The following is a 21,453-nucleotide window of genomic DNA, read 5'->3' on the forward strand; positions in this document are numbered from 1 at the left end:
CAAGCTCAGGAGCGTGCTTCGAGACCTTTACAAAGGATGTGTCACATTCAATCACCTGCCACTCCCAGGGCGGTAATAGATTAGCAGGAGCCATTAGGCGATGTTCGAGTATTGGGACATCCATTTCTTCACTAAGTTCTCTTACACGTAGCGATAAAGGAAGTCTCATGGAGGGTCTGTTACGGAAAAGTGTTTCGCATGTTAAGTCGTTTACTGTCGTGAAACACGGATGTTCCTCGTTAGAGCGCACTTTAAGAAGGTAGGTGAAGCTGATGTATGTTCTCTGAAAATGTAGTGACCACTCGTCTGACTCTGCATATAGACTTTCGACGGGGCTTGTTCTAAATGCGCCAGTGGCGAGGCGGATACCCAGATGATGAACAGGGTCTAACATCTTTAGCGCGCTTGGTGCGGCGGAGTGATAAACCACGGCACCATAGTCCAGTCGTGATCGAACTAGGCTCCTATAAAGATTCAATAAACACTTTCTGTCGCTACCCCATGTTGTATGGGATAGGATTTTAAGTAAGTTCATTGTTTTAAGACATTTTGCTTTAATATATTTTATGTGTGGGATGAATGTAAGCCTGGAGTCAAGTATAACGCCTAGGAATTTGTGTTCCTTGTTTACGGGTATACGTTGCCCATACATTTCAACAGTGGGATCTGCAGCAAGCCCTTTTTTCCTGGTGAAAAGAACACAAGAGCTTTTGTTGGGGTTCACTTTGAACCCGTTTTCGTCTGCCCACTTGGAGACTTTGTTTAAGCACTGTTGTACCTGCCTCTCACAGACTGCTAGGTTGCAAGATTTGAAACCTACTTGTATGTCGTCTACGTAGACGGAATAAAAAATAGATGGGGGTAATGTTTTACGAAGCGTGTTCATTTTAACTACAAAGAGCGTGCAGCTCAGTAAGCCTCCCTGGGGTACCCCAGTTTCCTGTATGAATACACGCGACAGCGCATTACCTATTTTCACTCGGAATGTACGGTTTTGCAGGTAGCTTTCTATAATGTTTAACATAGTGCCGCGGATCCCCAGCGTCGATAGGTCACGAAGGATGCCATAGCGCCAAGTTGTATCGTACGCCTTTTCCATGTCGAGAAACACGGATAAGAAGGACTGTTTATGCACGAAGGCGTCGCGAATGTTTGCTTCCATGCGCACTAGATGATCGGTTGTAGATCGTCCTTCTCTATAACCACACTGATACGGATCAAGAAATTTATTTAATTCAAGGAAGTGTAAAAGTCGACGGTTTATCATTTTTTCAAAAAGTTTGCATATACAACTTGTGAGGGCAATTGGGCGATAACTTGTTACTAATGTGGGGTCTTTGCCCTGTTTAAGAATCGGAACGACCAACGCTTCTTTCCATGCGGTAGGGAGGTATCCTGCAGCCCATATTGCGTTAAAAAGTGCTAGCAGAGTAATTTGAGTACCACTGGGAAGGTGTTTAATCATGTCGTACATGATCCTCTCCGGTCCAGGTGCGGAGCTCTGACATGCAGTCAGGGAGGCTCTTGACTCGGCGATGTTAAAAGGCGCGTTGAAGGGTTCGTTATGTCTGCATTTGCGGTCGATAGCCTTGTGTTCTGCTACTTGTTTGTGTTTTAGGAACGCCTTGGAGTAATGTTTAGAACTGGAAACATATTGGATGTGTTCGCCAAGGGCGTCAGCTTGGTCTTCCAAGCGGTTTGCTTCGCTGTTTACTAGGGGCAACGGATGAATTTCTTGCCCCTTAAGCCTTTTCAGCCCATCCCATACTTTAGATTCTTGAGTATATGAATTTATACCCGATAGAAACCTCTGCCAGCTTGCCCTCTTTGCCAGTCGTCGCGTCCTTCTTCCCTGCGATTTAACCTGTTTAAATTCTATTAGATTTTCTGCTGTAGGACTTTCGCGTAGTTTGCTCCAAGCTTTATTTTGTCGCTTCCTCGCCTCTCTACAATCGTCATTCTACCAAGGGACCCGTCTTTTGGATGAAGTGCCTCTTGTTTGAGGAATGAACTTTTCAGCGGCGTCAATGATAAAAGCGGTGAAGTATGAAACAGCATGATCTATAGTAAAATTATCTATAAAATCCCGTGATATGTGGGTGGATTCTCTAAAACGTTCCCAGTCAGCAGAGGCCAGTTTCCAGCGAGGGAAGTGTGAATGCAAGTCAAGTTTGTTTACGAAGTTAAGCGTTACTGGGAAGTGATCACTTCCGAATGGGTTTTTAATTACATGCCATTCTAAGTCAGGAAAGATGGAAGCGGATCCGATCGCCAGGTCTATTGATGAGTACGTGTTATGATGAATATTATAATACGTTGCTTCTTTCTTATTAAAGAGACACGCACTGGTGGTTAAAAGAAAATTTTCAATGAGTCGACCTCTCGCGTCGCATCGCGAGTCTCCACACATTGTGTTATGAGCGTTAAAATCTCCCACGAGTATATAGGGCTCGGGGAGCTGGTCAATGAGCTTATAAAAGTCTGTTTTTTCGAGACGCTGGTTCGGAGGTATATAAATGGAACACACTGTTACTATTTTATTAAAAAGAATGGCCTGAACAGACACTGCCTCAAGGGGCGTGTTAAGGGCGACGGGTCGGCAAGCTACCGCCCTGTCGGCTATTATTGCTACACCACCGGAGGCATTAGCCTCCTCACGGTCTTTGCGGAAGATGGTGTAGTTTCGAAGAAAATTTCTATTGGTAGGTTTGAGGTGTGTCTCTTGAACACACAGCAGCTTCGGATTGGGTTTGTGTATTATTTCTCTAATGTCGTCGAGGTTATGTAGAAGTCCTCGTACATTCCGCTGTACTATTTGTGTTTCCATTTTGATAAATAAGTTTGGTGCTGTGTGTTTAAGAAACGGATTAGTTCACAGGCGCTTTGAAGGCGCCGTGACGGGAGTTTTATCTCTTTTGGAGCGATCGAGAGGGCCTCGCCGCTCCTTAGGCGCTGGTGGCGCCGTGGGGCTGGTGGTTGTGTCCATCGCCTCTTGCGAGGCGCTGGACGGGCGCTCTTCCGAGCGCTTTGTTTGGCGTGAAGGCCTCGGCACGTTGGACGAGGCCTTCGGGGTCACCTGCCCAGAGGTAGATGGCCCCGTCTGCTGGGTTGGCGTAGCAGCACTAGCTGCATCCGCCGGGGGGGCGGATGGCGTCGCTGCCGCCTCACTGGGTGTGGGTCGGACAGCCGCCGGAGACCGTTGTGGCGCTGCCCCCTGACGCGCCACATCGGCAAATGTGTTTTTGGGCAGGTAAGATACCCGCCTGCGTGCCTCCTTGAAAGATATGTTTTCTTTGACTTTGATTGTCACAATTTCTTTCTCTTTTTTCCAAGACGGGCACGACCGCGAGTATGCGGCGTGCTCCCCTTCACAGTTTGCACAATGGAGAGTGTTCTCACAAGCTTCAGAAGTATGTTCGTGGGCACTGCACTTCGCACAGGTTTGACGGCCTCGGCAGCTTTGCGAACTGTGGCCGAACCTTTGGCACTTAAAGCATCTAAGAGGATTTGGCACATATGGCCTAACACGGAGCTTGATGTACCCGGCCTCTACAGACTCGGGCAGAATACTTGAGCCGAATGTGAGTATAAGGTGTTTGGTCTTGATATCTTTGCTGTCACGCCTGATCTTAATTCTTTTAACATTGATAACATTCTGGTCACTGAAGCCCTCCAAGAGTTCATCCTCAGTGAGCTCCAGCAAGTCATCGTCCGAGACAACACCGCGGCTGGTGTTCATCGTACGGTGCGGGGTTGCAATTACTTGGGTTTCCCCAAACGACACTAGTTTTGTCAATTTCTCATATTGTTTCTGATAGCGGAGCTCCAAGAGGAGATCACCGCTTGCCATCCTCGACGCCTTATAACCTGGACCAAAGACTTCAGTCAATGTCTTAGAAACAAGGAATGGTGAGATAGTTCGCACTGGTTTAGCTGGTTTTTCAGAGTGGATCACGTGAAAACGAGGGAAGGATTCTTTTTGCCGACCAAAAAACTGGAATACATCATCGGTGCGCCCTCTTTTCTGAGGGCGATCAGGAAGCGGAGGGAAAGAGGTTGCCATAAAGGGATTGAATTTTCGGCAATAACGCCAGCCACCCACCGGGGAGTCCTACAAGGGGACTGTAAGAACAGGTCCTGCAAACGCCAGCTGTACGTTATCACTATAACCAAATATGAGATAACCTAGGTTGGTTATTCACACAAGGTTAACCCTTGCTGCCTGGAAAATTGGAAGTGAGAGGAAGATAGGAGAAGACAGGAAAGATGGAAAGTAAGAGAAAGACGAAGGTTGGAGGGAGAGCGAGAGACAGGAAAAGGCAACTACCGATTTCCCCCGGGTGGGTCAGTCCGGGGGTGCCGTCTACGTGAAGCAGAGGCCAAAGAGGTGTGTTGCCTCCGCCGGGGGGCCTTAAAGGTCCTAACACCCGGCATCGGCTCAACCTCCAGGATCCCCCTTTCCCCGGACACGGCTAAGCCGCGCACGGCTACACGCGGGAGGGTCCAACCCTCGTGTGCTCGGGTACGTGGTGTCGCAACACACCAAACGCCTGCTTACGCAGACGCCCCTGCGGGGAATCCACATCAGAGCCGCATAATATTTTGGCCGAAAATATCATAATGCACATATCTTTCAACATGTGTTTATGGCAGTAAAAATTGTTCCAGCTTAATGAGCCTACGGAAGTCTTTCCACAGTGATGATGTGGAAGGAGGTTCTTCAAGAGTCTTTGTTATTGGGTACATATCTGCGTCAAATGGTGTTGAAATTTGCCTTGCTTCTTCTAAAGCTGGTTTCTTAATCCACTTTGCCACTGAAGAATTTTGGTGGTACTCGACTACATTGGAATGACGGTCTTCTTTAAAAACATTGCCAAGCTTGCTACTTGGTGAAATATGTTGTTTGGAAACTGTGTTTTTAGGCACTTAGCCAGATTAGTAGCATACACAAAGGTTCCCACTTGGCTGCTGGTGGTGCCCAGATGCATGAAGAGGCAGCACAGTGTGGATATTCGAGCTGATAGTGTTTGTAGCAGGGCACCAGCAATGGTACCGATACAGTAATCATGTCTTACTTCAAGTATGCTTTGCTGCAGACTAATATGCTTTTCCTGAATGTATTTTGCATGCTTCGCCGCATAATACAGGTATACTGCGGTGAAGCTGACTGGCCAAAATTGCCCTAATCCGCCCTAAATTGCTTTTGGCAATTTAGGGCAGATTTGAATATTTCAAAGAGTGAGTGTTTTTCAGATCAAATCAAATACCAACTGATTTGAATCGAATATTCAAAGTTTTGAATATTTGCACTCTTAGAAAAAATACACCAATAAATATTATGTTCTACTGATGTGTTTCCCGACCAATGTCTCTGCACAACCAGTAGGCATTCTTATATAGGCACGTACTAGTCCTCTTTGCCTCTACTGTACATCACTAAAAATCTGGTGATACACTGATATCCAATGTGGCAAGGCCAATGGCTTTCATGGTTGTTTTCGTCAACTTTGTATCTCCCCTGAGCCTCACTGACTAAATGTGTTACTTGTTAGTATGCAGAATTGCAGTACAGATACTGCCATTTGTTATTATTGGCATATGGCACTTAAGGCATGCTCTAGGTAATCGTGACATAACAGACAATGTGGATAATGAACGGATTTACAGTTTGTGCTTGTGCATGAAAAACTCCAGCTTTCAATTGTGATTCTGTACATAATTAGGTAATCTTTTACGGCCAAACAATTATTGAAAAAATTCTGAAAGGGCTATCTAGCCACCTTTAGCAACTTATAATGCCTGCGAGAGATGAAGGTGTACTAACGCAGAAAAGCTGCTTGTCTTCATGGGGCTGGTAGAACTGCAAATGCCCTGGCAGTCCTCGAAGAAGCAAGGCACTAGTGCGGGGGTCATAAAGCAGCAGCTCACGTGCAGACCCTTGACTGAGTGCAAGTCCTTGCACTTGGCGCACCACACACAACTGGCTGCTCACTAGCCGCAGGCCTGGAAGACAGAGAGGGTCAACAACATGCTTAGGCACAGAGCTTGCCATCATCCTTGTTCCCTCCATGCGAACAAAACTAGAGTACAGTCGACTTCCATTACTTCGACCCTGACGAAACCGACAAAACTGATCAAATTATGTGATGGGTAAAATTAAACAAGATGAAGAAAAAACGTCAAAACACACTGCCGATTCATCTGGCAGCGTTTGGCTGACTCTGACATGGCCCCAAAGCAAACGCCCTCCCACTTTCTATGTGTCCAAAGTAGAAAACTAACGTAGAGATAACATGAGCTCTTAAACAATGTAGAAATTTAACGCACACCCAATTTTTTAACAATATGTATTGGAGGGCAATATGTATTGCACAATGGTGGCCATGTCCCGGACATGTGCCTGGTGTAGCAACCACACAGCGACACTCGCACACATAACACACGAATCTACCGACCGTCTGGGCGACGCAATTTCGCCACGAGTCACAACACACACACTCACTACGTGGTCTTGGGAGGCGAGACTCTCCGAACTGGACCTGGGAAGCCAACTGGCGACCCTCGACCAGGCCCAGCGAGCTGCGATCGCTAGTGGAGCCCTGTCAGAGGGAACGGTTTTCTATGTCAGCTTCGCCTTGTACATTTTTAAAGTTAGCTTCGACGCAATACACTGGGGTTATGCGACAAAGCATATGAACATCGCGAAAGCTTTTTGGCTTTTTTGTCTGTGTGTGGAAGGTCAATACTGTATACATTCCTTACAATGAACCAGCATACAACAGACTTTCGCATAGAATGGGCAGTATTTCCACCTTAGTTTGCTCTACCTATTTTATCAATGCAACGAAGGTTGCTTTTAATGGATCGCACTACAAAGGGCTATCGGCTACAGCAGATGAAATTAGCGCCAATTTTTGTCGAAATCGGGCAAATAAAACGGACTTCCACTGTGTTGACACGGGCTGGCAACTGACTTGCGAGGGTCAGCTGATGACTGTGGCTCAATATCGTGCGCGCGAGGGAGGGAGGAAAGCAGGGCAGAAGTGCGCCGGCCTACGCGTGCAGCGCTACGGGGGGGGGGGGAGGGGGTAGAGAGGCGAGGAAAAGGGGGGGGGGTGTGTTCTAGTCCGGTGGCTGCTGTTCACTGCGCAGGCGCTGTATCTTGAAAGCTATCTGCGATGTGGACAAACTGCGCGCCTGCCCCGCATCTTGAAAGCGATCTGTGATGTGGACAACGTGCACACCGTGTCGGTGCCGTATCTTGAAAGCGACCTGCAATGTGGACAATGCGTGCCCAGTGCCGGTACTTTTGAATGCGCTGTGCTTTCAATGTTTATTTCACACTGAAGAGAGAGACAGCATGAATGTCAATTGGTTCGCTGTCGCGGCCGCGCTTCCACACTCCAACATTCTGAGCGAGATGTGTTCATGATTACCTGTGCGTGCGTGACACAATGCTTGTTAATTTAGTCAGTAAGGTAATGTTTACAATTTTATACGGCCGATAAAACTACTATCCTTACTTCGCATAGCTGTCTATTAATTTGCTATCGAAATCGATGCTTTGCCTTTCAGGAGAAACTGTGACATTTTTGTTTGTTTGTTTTTTATTTTGGACATTTATCACTCGCTCTGCAATAACGTTTTTACATATCTCGACTAAAGTTTCGGAAGTGAGGCATTTTGGAGATTACGGACTTCAGATAAAATGGACGTTTTTTTCCGGATTATCAGGATCAATTGTAACGAGAGTCGACTGTATCACAGTGGAGCTGTATATGGCTAGGGTACCAGAGAATTTTCGTGTCGACACGCATCACCAATGGCTCATACCCTTGTAAGCAATCATACCCCCGTAAGCCCTCATATGCTCGTAAGCAAGCAAAAAATGCAATGGCTCATAGCCTCGTAACAGGGGCTATGAGCCATTGTGAATAAATACAGCATGCTTTTTGCCCTTTCATCACATTCTCTCTCCGTTTTTGACAGGTAAGTGGGCGAACTCACATTATTTCGGTTAAGCAGTACTACTGTTTAGTACATAAATTTTCCGAGCTCTGGCCAACTACAGTTTAACGAGGTTTCAGGGTACATGTTTTTTTAATGCGACAGCATTAAGGAGCTCGTACTGCCGTCCCGCGTCGGACGTCATTTCGGCAAAAAGATTTTCAAACCACCCATACCCAAGCCATCCATGTGATGCAAGGAATTTACTGAACTTAATGAATTTCTCAAGCTAAAATATGTGGAAAAATCTTAAACTATGACATACACACAACCTGCAGATATGATAGCTCTTGGATTGTAATTTGACTAGACGAGAAAACATACCGTATTTACTCAAATCTAGGCTGACCCCGATTCTAAGCCATATAACCCCCGAATGTCCGAAGCCAAAAAAAAAAGAAAAAAAAACTTGCCTCTAATGTAGGCCGAACAAAAAAGTGAGGGCAGCGTTCACAATATGAAAACAGCATTTATTTAATATAAACATGTCACACTGACTCTACATCATCATCGCTGCTAGCCTTATATGCTTGCGGACGCGCGCAAGCTCACGTCCGCGCGCCCATGCATGCACAGACAGTGCTGCACGCCTCATACACGTCGAAACGCGGCATGATCTCGGTGAACTGCTCCTCTCTGTTATCGCGCGCTTATCTTCCTTGTAGCTGTCATCTCCTCATTGCGGCAAGCATAAAAACTGTCTCCCATTGCCCCTTCCAATGACGGACGTTTTTTTCATCGATGCTGAAGTCCTGCCTGGCATGAAAGTTTAACGGTGCCTCTGCAGCTAGCACAACTTTTCGATTGAAAGCAGCACTGCAGTCGCATCACCTGTTTGGTGCCATTACGCTAACGCCACGCCACACCCCAATACAACATGGGTCCAAATGCGACGTTGCTCATGTACTTCAGTTGGCTACTGGCGCAGCGAGTAGTGGCCACGATACTGAGTTTTGTAGATGGTGCTATTTATGAACCACTTTTATCATTTTCCATTAAATGTGGCGCGTTTTTTAAAATCCTCGAATCTAAGCCAACCCTAGAGTTAGGTATATGGTTATTCGAAAAATGCTATCGGCCTAGATTCGAATAAATACCGTAATTCTGTTACAAAAAAACTCAAAGAAACCCCTTTTCCAGCGTTTCCACAATTCACAGACCGACCGCAGCTTCCACCATTTGTGCACGCCGGCATGTGGGTGTCTCGAGGGCCATGGAGCGGCGCACCCGGTTTCTTGCAACACCCCCAGCTGGCACTTGCCTCCACCGCATCGCAGCCTATGCAAGAGGCCGTATTTCTACCACAAAGCCTGCCTTCATGTATAGCAGTCACGACCAGCATTTCCCGATAAACATTATGGTTACATATGCTCCAGTTTCCGGGAAGCGTCAGAAGCAGTCAGGGATTTTCGAATGCTATCGCATTCCACTCTTAAAGACTAAGCTTAAATGTCCTCCAAATTTTTGCACATGTGCAGGCTTTGAATATTGTTGTTTTAATTAGAGCACAAAACTAATTATAGGACGTCATGCGAAGAAGCTGTGCTAGTTCTCAACACTAAAGGTTTTGTGTCATTTCCGGCAAGTGGTGATGGCAGCATTTCTTGAAGTTTCGGTATCCAATCCGGTCTGTGAATTGTGGAAACGCTAGAAAAGGGGTTTTCTTGTCTATTTCTGTGGGAATTTCATGACGTATTCACTTGTATTTCAAATGTAAAATGTAGCACAGGGAATGCTCTATATTTACATTCTCTGAAGCACTGCTTCTTACATGGTCCAAAATGTCATTGCAGTTGGCCTTTACAGGCATTATATCTGTGTAGGTAAGACTAAATTGTAAATGTGCTCACAGTTGTCAGTGTGAGCTGTCAGGATTAGAGTGGCATCAGGTGAGGTGGCAATGTGGCAGATGGGTAGACCTATGCGAGGCACGAACTGGCTGTCTCCCGTCGGCAGGCTCCACTTGACCAATACACACTCGCCACCTCCACTTAGTAGGAAACTGCCTGCGGCCCAGGAGAACATGGTGATATACTTAGACAACAGCAATGCAACAAGCAAGCACTAAAGTTATTTATAATGAGTAGACTATTCTTTTGAAACAGTACTTGCATTTCTTTGGCAGAAGTTGTTGATTAGTTTTGCAGAAAACAAAGCCAAAAGCTTCTGATTTTGCACTTAAGACATGGTGCCAACGATATCGCGCCATCATATATTTCACGACACTCCCCCTTACTTCTGTCGTTCTGCTGCAGAATATTTTCAAAAGCTTGAAAAGTATTTGTGTACTTTCAAAGGCAATCTAGTCTTCTTTGTTGATCAATGCTAATTAGTCCTGAGCTAATTATGAAAAAACAAATGAATTTGTAAGGCTGAATGGGGATGCAGTAACAAAGCTAATGTCAATCCCTGCTACCTACAGAACTTATGAAAGAAAACTTGGAGGCGCCAATGCAAGTTTTAAAAGCAACTGCTGTGGTAGCTCAGTGGTAGGCTAGTGTGAATGTCAAACGTTGATGAAAGAGCCAGATGTTGACCAATCTAATAAAAGTTGGTACACTTGCTATGAAGTCTGACTCTGACTGCGTGATGCTGACAGTTAATGCTGCGTAGTGCAGATTCAGTTTGATGCTTTCCTTCTACATGTGAGCTTGACTCACTCTGTTCTGCAAGCACACAGACGAACTTGATAGGCATGCTCGCTGCTTCGGTGCTTGTCAGTCTAGCTCACATGCATGATCTGAGAGACAATCAGCGATGAGCGTTAAGCTTCCTGCGAGAGCTTGCCTTCCATTGCCATGCCTTCCTTGGCAGTTATGCCTAACCAGCGCTGTTTTGCTGGGTGTCAGCTGCATCGACGCAAATCTATTCACAGTGTGTGTACGGCTCTGCGGAAACAGTATGGCCGCTGTGAACAATATGTATGAATAATCCAGCCGGTGCAGAAATCAGTAGGCGGCTGTAAACAAATTCATCTGCCTTGTCATATGCAATCTGACTTGCTCACCAAAACCGAAGCTGTTGATTATATGTATCGGAACTTGCCATAGTTTTGAGCACATTAACCACACCAAAAATTAAAAACATTTAACAGCAACACCAGGGTGCAGGTAACAGGAGAATTTAGCCTCAAGGTACTGTTTCACAGCAGCAAGGTCTACGTTGTCACGCAACCACCTTTTGGCAAAGTTCTCTACCATCCGCATCACTGAAGAGGTGGGGAACAGAGCAGCTGGCCACAGATACAGTGTGGACAATTTGTGGATTTGAGAATGGAGACTGTAAAATGTTGTATGCAATTATATTTGCGGGTTATACACGTGCCTTCTTTTTCTTCTTTTTTCTTTCCAGACGTGTTCTAATTGGGGGCGGGGCTCATATGTGAAAAAATATGCACTACATAGTACTATATTCATCTGTTTCAAAAACTTCGAGCACTAAAATTTGGGCCAAAGCAAATATTGAATAGCATAATATTAGATTGCATGCTTGAAACTATCCAATATTCGCACAAGCCTACTTCATTGCTAGGGCGCTGCACTGTTGAGCATGAGGTCTCAGGTTCAATTCTCATCCTCGGTGGTTGCATTTCAATGACAGCAAAATGCAAAAACCCGCCTAAGTACCATGGTTTAGGTGCATGTTAAAGAACCTCTATTAGTCCTCCATCACAACATTCTCCATAACCCACTGGCCGTTGTGCAGTTTTGGGATGCTGAATCCCACAATAATTAAGTTTAGAAAGTAAGCAAATTCTGTATTGCTACATGGCATCCTAGTCAAACCAGCATTTCATATAGAACTCTGAACAACATCTGTAACAAGAACGGAATGCTTTTGGACTCAGAGAAACAAAGAAACAAAAAAAGCTGCCATTAGGCACAAAAACCCTCTGACTAATTCTGGCACTTATTATGGCATACATACAATGGCACATGACTTGCCCCCCATGAAGCACAGGTAAAGAAAGATTGAAGTATCAAGAGAGAGCCAATGCTGTTGAAGTCGAACCGGTACCCTTTTTTACAGCAAACACATAAGGTCCATTCGATTCGCCTGCATGTGAACCTGTTCACGGTGGTTCACGAGAAGTTCAGATATTGTGCAGCTCGATTTCTGCGGTGCCAGCACAGCACAACACTCGGAAAGAATGCCAAGGTGCAGACGCAGTGCAGGCGTTATGTTCGACTAATGTGCACGGAATGCGTATGTTTGAGAGGTCCTGCACTGCAGGTACAGTAAAACATCGATAAACTGTACCCACTTAAACAGTAGTTTTGTTTTAAAGGTAGTAAAGTCAAATCCCCGACTCAGTGGCCATTGAACATAATGCATTTTGTATCTGCGTAAGCTGTACCAGCTTATTGCGTACCTATCAGTTAACACGTAGTGTTTCCACTTCTCGTCGCACAATCGCGGCAGTGCATCTTCCCCATCGGGCGGCCTGGCAGAACAACAAGCCTCAGAGATTGGAACAACGACCTCCAAGCGCCCTGTGCGTTTGCACATTAAGCCACATCAACATCATTTCAGCGCTGTGCCAGAGAGTGTTGTGGTGTCGTCTAAGCTAGGAGTTGCGTCATGCCGAAGCTCGGATCAAAAACACTGGGTGCTCAACATAGAAGAAAAATTTGACATTGTTCGTGCTATCGAACATGGCACGAAGAGTTGGTGCTGGCACGCTACAGGGATCTACCGTTGACTACAATGTATGGCATTTGGAATGTGAAGAAGTTGACCACGAAGAGGTGTCGACTACGAGCTTCAACTTTTCACCATCATTGCCTTTGTTGTTATCAAAGTGTCGCCTAACGACAATGATGAGGACCGACAGTGGCAGAAGCTGCACGTTGCGTCAGCCGCATGAATGCAATTGTTGTGACGAGAACAGCACCCCGCAATGAAAAAGGTGACTTCTGCAGTGCTATCGTGCCCGTGCTGCACGGAGAATATACAACGCCAACGAGGAATCTGCCATGCGAGTGCTTGCCAAGAGGAGGGGGCTGGCTGAAAAGCTGGCTCGCAGCTTCCGTAAGTTTGAGGCCTCTGTCGTCGCTGCTAGGCCACCGCAGAATCAAATGAAAATAACACTTCTGTCGTGCGAAATGAATAAATACTGCATGTTCTTGCCCTTTCATCGCACTCTCTCCGAGGTCTGTTTTTGACAGGTAAGTAGGCGATCTCATGCTATTTCGGTTAAGCAGTACTACCGTTTAGTGCATACTTTTTCCGTGCTCCAGCCAACTACGGTTTAACGAGGTTTCACTGTATGATCGACTACTGGGGCGCAAATGCACATCACACTTGCGTACACACATCAGATGTGCGTAAGCGAAGTTTTAACGGTGCTCGTGCCTGTGTGCTGCTTTGCACCTGTACGCCTGCGCCAAGTCGGCATTGACAATGGAGCGGGCGCAGCAAAATAATGAACCAGCCTTCACCTTCCCTGCACCTTTTAAAATGAACGATGTGGTTCAGTGCTGAAACTAATGGCAGGGTGCAGCACCTCGTGAACTGGTTCAGGTGGTACAGGTGAATCGAATGTACCTACAATTTGCACCTTAACACCCTCAATATTCACGTCTAGAGACACTTTATGACGTGGAGACCAGCTTGCTGCTGGAAAAGCTATCACCAATCAAAAAGATCTATACAAGGGAAAAAAGAAAAGAGAAGACACATTTCGGGAAAAGCATATTTATATATTTTTAACACTCTCCCGCACCAACAGCCTGCAATGGTATACAGAGCTTTTAAAACACTCCTGTTTCCCTCTCCATTATGATCCTCAATAACCTCATTCTTTTGAATCAAGGAAGGTGATACTCATAACTTTTGTTTACTTCCTTCATATGTTGAAGAACTGAGGACACTTAAAGCATGAGGACGAAGAGAGAGAGCGTCAGAGAGAAAATGCAGTTTTGTTGTAAGGGGCCTTTAGGTTAGAGACCCCTGATCTGGATCCAAAAGGTTTAGCTCATCAAATGCACAATGCCACTTACCAGAAGCAGTGTAAGCCAAGTCACAAACAGGAAGTGTGTGCCAATGGTGGATGGAACGCACTGGTGTTGGCTCTTTGAGGCCCTGCCTGAAAGGATACAGAAACGAGAGGTCGGTAAAATGCACAGTAATGAGCAATTCCTCCAAAGAAAGGTTAATCAGTTAGTTTTTGGTGATTTCTCTTGACTAAAAATATATATACAACAGGATGTCCCAACTATCATGCACCAAGATTTAAAAATATGCAAACGCCCCATAGCTGGACAGAACCAAGTTAATGCAGCTTGCCATCGCTTGGAGATACTCAGATTATTGTTTGCATTCTGCTTAATTACATAATTCGTCCTGATTACTTAACCTCTCAAACATCATAGTGAGATTAGAAGTGCCAATGAGAAAATTCTAGAACAATATGAGGAACTCCTGATACGGTTTCTGTTGCTCAATACGAATATGCCCCGTGAATACTACATGCAATATTGCCGCACGACTGGCCGCTCAAAGCATTTTGCATGTATTTGCGGGATTCTTTCAGATTCATAAAAACACATTTATGTAGCACATCTTGAACAACAGAAACCTGTGTCGGGAGTTTTTCATGTCGCTGTACAAATTTCTCATTGACACCTTTCATCTAACTATAATATTTGGGAAGTTCATTAATTAATTAAGACTAATTATGTAATTACGCAGAATGCAAAGAATAATCTGTGTAGCTGCATGTTTGACACAAGTCGGTCTATCACCCGCTTCTGGTATCCAGCCTTAAATGACATTATCACGCCTTGATCATGGTATCACTGCCGTGCAGTTCGGGGGCAAGAACCCAAGTTCAATGTTCGTCAGCGCAGCAGTGGTGTGGTGGGCAGCACAGTTGTCCAAGAAAAGGCATATATTGCGATTCTGCCTCTTCAACTTCTCATCCCAGTCACGCAGCCATCCCACAAAAACTTCCCTTGTCATCCAGGCTTTCCAGTTTGATAAGGACTGCGGTTGAAGTCACCTCTTTCCTTTAAACCATCGTGGCGACACGCTTTTTCCTATCACCAAAGGTGGTATCATCTCTGATCCGTCCATATTCGTACAAAGGAGCACAGTGATGCAGACCTTACTATGTTTCTCGCCGCGACAGCTTACCTTTTAATGATAGGGTCTTCTGTGGTAGCATTTGATAGAAGAGAGCTGTTTCGTCGGCGCTGAACACATCCTTCTTTTCATACTTTTCAAGGAGAGCACCAACGTTAGCTTTCACCCACGCCGTTGCGGTTTCATCGTTGATGGCATGGGACTCGCCAGTGACGACCCTGCCAACGATATTACGGCGCTCTTTAAAACGCTGCAGCCAGCCATCGCTTGCAACGAAGCTGTCACAGCCCATAGTGCAAGCAACGTCTCTCGCTTTTCTCTGGAGCAGTGCTCCACTCATGGGCAAATTAGCAGCCCTTGCATTCAAAAACCACTTGAACAGCGCCTCTTCCACGACTTCAAAGGCAGGAGACTGCAGCTTCTTCCGGCTACCTTTCACACCACGTGCGACAGCGCCAGTGATGACTTCTTTGCTGCTGAGGATTGTAGAGAGGGTACTCGGCGCGATGCTGAACTCCTTGGCCGCTTGAGTTTTCTTCGTGCCTGACGCAACAGTCCTAATCATGGTTGCCTTCTGATCAAAGGCGATAACTTTCCATTTTAGCTTCAAGCTGCTGCTGCTGCTGCCATTCATTTCTCTGTCGTGAAACTGGCGACACGGCCGAAAAAGCACTGACGGATAGCGTACGGAACAATGCAAACAAAGGCGCACGGCACTCGGCTGGCAGTGCGCACTGCATGCAATGGACGGAGCGGCTCGGCTGCTTGGCCAGTTTGGCTTGGCTTGGAGTGTTGCCGGATAATGAGGGGTCGCCGCGGGAGATTTGAACTGCCGCATCGGAGGGTCACAACGCGTCGCACAATTTAAGAAATCTATATCTTGTGTACAAAGTGGCTTGTTAGGTGCGATTTCGGAATGAAGATTTTTCGTTATATCCATTGATCAATTAATCTTTTTTCGTTAAAAAGAAATTTTAAACACATGGGTTTCTATGGGGACTTTCAAGGGGAATCACAATTCTTTCGTTATATCCATTATTTCGTTATAAGCAGTTTCACTATAATGAGATTTAAGTGTACTCTATTTACTTGAATCTCGCGTTCACTTTTTTTCCGATAAAAGGGGTCCAAAAATTGCATGTGCATACGAATTGACTACGACCCTAAATCTGCGTTACCATATCGCCATCGGCACTTCAAAATGGCCGCCTCGTACGTGCATCAAGCCTAGCTGCCGTAGCTTTCTCTATGCGCTGTAGTATGTGTGCTTAGGCAATGCTTTCTTTCGCTTAGGTTAGTGCACTGTCCGTTTCCCTGTTTTCTGCATTTGCTCTATCAGCACAGAAGTGTCGACTGCAATGACATGCCCAGTTCATTACGATGCCGCAATTAAAAGGAAAGCGATCACGTATGCCAAGACAGATGGAAATCGGGCAGCATCATGGGCGTTCGGAGTTCACGAAGCTTGCGTGTGGGACTGGAGCAAACAGGAGAGGCGTCCTACACTGGCGGCTGCTACGTACGGTGCGGCCGCGCGGCCCCTATCTTGAAAGTGATCTGCGACGAAGACAAGAGTCTAAGCATCTAGGCGCACTGCGCTGTATTCTCATCGCTTAGTTTGCGTCGAAGTTAGAGGCCGCACAAAGGTCAATTACCTCTCTCCTGCTACCATACTTCCTCACTCCCGCGTTTAGAGTTTCCGCGGTCATTGAGTGAGATGTGTTCTTGTTTGCTTGTGCACGCATGATACCATGCTGGTTAATTTGGTTAGTAAGCGAATGCTTAAAAGTATATATGGCCGATGAAACTACTATCCTTACTTTTCGTATAGCTGTCTTCTACTAATTTGCTATCGTAATAGATGCTTCGCCTTTTGGGCGAAACTGAGACGTTCCTTATTTATTGCAACTTTAGTGTATTGGGAGTAAAGCTTTTGTTTTTTCCAAATGAGAGAAAGTTGTATTTCTGTATGAAAGAATGAGGTATGCGGTATTGTAAAGGATTTTTCTTCTTTTTTTTTGCCACGATAAACAGGTGCGTGTTACAATTGAGGGCATGTTAGAAACGAGTAAATATGATATATATATATATATATATATATATTGTTATGTGTAGCTGATGTACAAGTCTATTTACAATGTATTTATACGTAGACCAACGGTGGCAAAGATGGCGACACTATATCAAGCAGGCACACACGTCGTTTTCTTCCTCCTCAGTGCAGCCACACTGTGGCAGCTGTTCCGTATCATCACCCCCGGCGGTAAAAGCACCGTCCCGGTGCTTAATCTACACATCTGCGGTGAAAGGTGTGCGGTATGGTTTCAGTCTCGCCACGTGAACGATGTCACTTGCAGTTGACGATGACGCTGAGAGGTTGGCAGGGATGATTTCATATGTGACATTGGTCACTAGTGGTACCACACAGTATGGGCCAGTGTAGCGTGACAGCAGCTTTTCGGAAAGACCCACACGTCAAATGGTTGACCAGAGAAGCACCAGAGAACCCGGAGAAAAGTGCACGTTGTGATGGTGGCAATTATAGAGGCGTCTCTGACGCTCCTGTGAGGCCTCGAGACGGGTGCAGGCGAGCTGACATGCATGGTCGGCATGTGCAATCGCGTCGCGGGCGTATCCAGTGGCGGAACGTGTGGCTGAGGGCAGCAAAGTGTCCAAGGGCAACGCTGGTTCTTGGCCATATAGGAGATAGAATGGTGAATAGCTGGCGTGTCGTGACGCGATGAATTATATGATAACGTCACATGTGGTAAGTGAAGATCCCAGTCGTGGTGGTCGGTCACAACATACTTCTAAAGCACGTCAGTGATGGTCCGGTTGAGGCGCTCCGTGAGGCCGTTGGTCTGCGGGTGGTAGGACGTGCTGAACTTGTGCTTTGTCGAGCAGGAACGGAGGATGTCCTCGACGACTGCCGAGAGAAAGCTGCGGCTATGGTCAGTGAGTAACTGGCGCGGAGCACCGTGCACTAAAATGATGTCGTACAGAAGAAAGTCAGCAATGTCAGTAGCACAACTTGTCGGGAGGGCTCTGGTAATTGCGCACTGCGTAGCATAATCAGTAGTGACGGCGACCCATTTATTTCCGGAGCCCGAGAGAGGAAATGGTCCAAGAAGGTCTAGACCAACACAGAAAAAGGGTTCGGGTGGGATGTCGATCGGCTGGAGACATCCAGCTGGAAGTGTGGAGGGTTTTGCAGGCGCTGACAGGGCTCACAAGTGGCAATGTAGCGCCGCACGAAGTGGGCGAGACCCGGCCAAATGAGTTGACGGCGTACATGGTCGTATGTGCACGAGACGCCTAAGTGTCTAGCCAAGGGAGCGTCGTGAAGTTGGTGGAGGACAGTTGAACGCAGGTGTGATGGAATGACGAGCAGAAAGTCAAGGCCGTGTGGATTGAAGTTGCGGCGGTATAATGCCCCCTCCTTGAGGAGAAACATCCGGAGAGAGGTGTCGCCAGGCGTTGACTCCAGACGGTCAATGAGGGCTCGTAATTAAGGATCGCGGCGTTGCTCGTTGCCGATTTGAAGCAACTGGGACACAGAGAAAACACAAGCGATGGCGTCCGCATCAGCCGGTTCGTCGACGGGGTAGCGGGACAAACAGTCGGCATCCTGGTGCAAGCATCCCGTGTTATATACCATGGAGACAGTATATTCTTGCAAGCATAACGCCCAGTGCACGAGCCGTCCCATGGGGTCCTTGAGCAAGGATAGCCAGCAGAGAACATGGTGATCAGTGATCACACAAAATGGGCGTACGTACAAGTATGGACGAAACTTCGCAACAGCCCACACAAAAGCGAGGCACTGGTGCTCTGTGATTGAATAACTGCGCTCGCCGGGTGCTAGAAGTTGGCTGGCATAGGTTATAACGCGATCATGTCCACGCTAGCGTTGTACTAACACTGCTCCTATGCTGTGACCGCTGGTGTCAGTTCGAACTTCCGTTGAGGCAGACGGGTCAAAGTGAGCAAGAATTGGAGGCGTGGTAAGGAGAGTAGCGAGCTGCGAAAAAGATGCGGCATGGTCAGGACCCCAAGAGAAAGAGGAGTCTTTCTTCAAGAGGTTAATGAGGGGACGTGCAATGGTCGCAAAATCGCTCACAAAGCGTCGGAAATAAGAGCACAGCCCTACGAAACTATGAACGTCCTTGGCAGACTTTGGAACAGGAAAGTTCGTAACAGCGCAAATTTTGTCCAGATCAGGTCGCACGCCTCTGGCATCCACGAGGTGTCCAAGGACGGTGATTTGGCGGCGAGCGAAGTGACATTTTGACGAGTTCAACTGGAGACCGTCGCAGCGGAACACGCCAAGAATCGCTGAAAGAGGGTCTATAGGCGTGTCGAATGTGGGCAAATAAACCATTACGTCGTCCAGATAGCACAAACAGGTGGACCACCTGAACCCCTGAAGCAAAGAGTCCATCATTCGTTCGAAGCCGGCGGAAGCGTTACAGAGACCGAAAGGCATCACCTCGAACTGATAAAGGCCGTCAGGGGTAACAAATGCAGTCTTCTCTCGGTCCATGTCGTTGACGGATATCTGCCAGTAGTCGGACCGTAAGTCGATAGAAGAAACATAGGTGGCACCGTACAGGCAGTCTAGAGCGTCATCAATACGTGGCAAAGGGTACACGTCCTTTTTTGTGATTTTATTCAGGTGGCGATAATCTACACAAAAGCACCACATTCCATCTTTCTTTTTGACCAGGGACTACAGGAAGGCTCGATAAAGTCCTTTTCAAGCATCTTTTTTACTTCCTGTTGGATAACAGCTCATTCTGACGCAGAAACATGATATGGACATCGGTGAATAGGGTTCGCATCGCCAGTATTTATGCAATGGGGCACAATGGATGTCTCACCTAAGGGTCGATTGTCAAAGTAAAAAATGCCGCGATAGCCTTCAAGAATGCGGCAAAGGGCTTCAGCTTGAGCAGGTGTAAGGTCAGAGGAAACCATCTTCTCAATGTCGACGTCAGTACCGTGCGATGATGTCACGGTATGGGCTGAGCTGTAACGATCTTCCACTGTGAATGCTTCGACCTCATCATCCTGCAAAGCGCTAATTATTGCCGAGGAGCTCCCTTGAGGCAGAACTTGCACGGTTAGTGCGAAATTGACAAGGGGAAGGCAAGTGTGGTTGCCAGTAATTGTCAGCACAGTGTGCGGCACGGTCACAGCATGTGTAAGTATAACAGCCGGAATTGGTGCGACCACGTAACTGCCGTCAGGTACAGCTTGTGAGGACAATAAGTCGACGTGTGTCACAGAGCAAGGCGGTATGGTATGGTATGGAGAACACCATTGGAAACGCACATTAGCTAGGAGGAGCAAGGTGGTAGGCGAATAAAATCCATGCAGCTCAAATTGCTTGGAGGCAGATCCACAGGGTCGGCAAGAAGAGGCAAGTCAAGGCAAAGTGAGCTGGCCGAACAGACAATTAGGGCAGAATGATTGGCAACGAAATCCAGACCGAGAATGAGTTTGTGAGGGCAATGCTCGATGACAGTGAATAGGACGACAGTGTGTCTCTCAGCAATGGTGAGTCGGGCAGAGCACATGCCAACAATAGCGACAGTCCCTCCGTCGGCGACTTGTACAACTCGGTTCGGGGCAGGCGTCAGAACTTTCTTGAGCCGACGGCGAAGAGCAGCACTCCTAATGGACACGTGCGCCTTGGTGTCAATCAACGTGCACACAGGAACATTGTCGATGAGAACGTCCAAAAGATTCTTGTTCGTGGGTAAGGTGAAGCGAGGATTTCGTGCCAATGTTGTCATTGTGGCTTCACCTCCAGAAGCTGCACTGTCTAGTTTTCCGGTCGGGGGTGCGGAGAGTAGGTCGGTGAAGGAGCACGGCGTGACGGGGGCGAACGAGATTGACGGTGGCAGGGAGAAGGCAAGCAGGAGTAGCGGGGTCGTGTCAAAGGTGTCGCAGCATCGGATGATGGGGCGGGCACAGAAGGAGCGAAGGAAAAGGACACACTAGAGGGAAGAGGGTGGTAATCAGGAGAATCAGAAGCATAATAGTCGGATCCCACCTGTGACTGGTGCTGACATATTCGTATAAGCGGAGCCAGTCGTCAACATCAGGACTGCCCACTTCGGTGAAAACACCAGGATTCCGAGGGGGGAAACGGCGATGTAGGTCGGGGCTGCAGACGGAGACGCTTGCGTAGATGAAGTGCCACCAGCAGGAGCCAAAATTACACTGTCGCCGCTGTGACCGCTGCAGAGCTCCATGACGGGTTTGGGGAACGTCCGCCTCCACCAAATTAATGTTACGTGTAGCTGATGTACAAGTCTATTTACAATATATTTACACGTAGACCAACGGTGGCAA

General features: G+C 46.9%; 1 protein-coding gene across 2 annotated transcripts in view; it reads right to left on the reverse strand.

Moving 5' to 3' along the window:
• Positions 1-21,453, reverse strand: part of l(2)05287 (WD repeat-containing protein l(2)05287) — an 80,435-nt gene that overhangs the window by 43,009 nt on the left and 15,973 nt on the right. For both annotated transcript variants that reach the window (XM_075680010.1, XM_075680011.1), the window contains exons 7-9: positions 14,010-14,095; positions 9,858-10,013; positions 5,825-6,003 (exon numbers count right to left, since the gene is read on the reverse strand). In XM_075680010.1, coding sequence (XP_075536125.1) covers positions 5,825-6,003; positions 9,858-10,013; positions 14,010-14,095 — 421 coding nt within the window. The remainder of the gene's footprint in view (positions 1-5,824; positions 6,004-9,857; positions 10,014-14,009; positions 14,096-21,453) is intronic.

The sequence above is a fragment of the Dermacentor variabilis genome, chromosome 2 (genome assembly GCF_050947875.1).
Source record: "Dermacentor variabilis isolate Ectoservices chromosome 2, ASM5094787v1, whole genome shotgun sequence".
Classification (NCBI taxonomy): Eukaryota; Metazoa; Arthropoda; class Arachnida; order Ixodida; family Ixodidae; genus Dermacentor; species Dermacentor variabilis.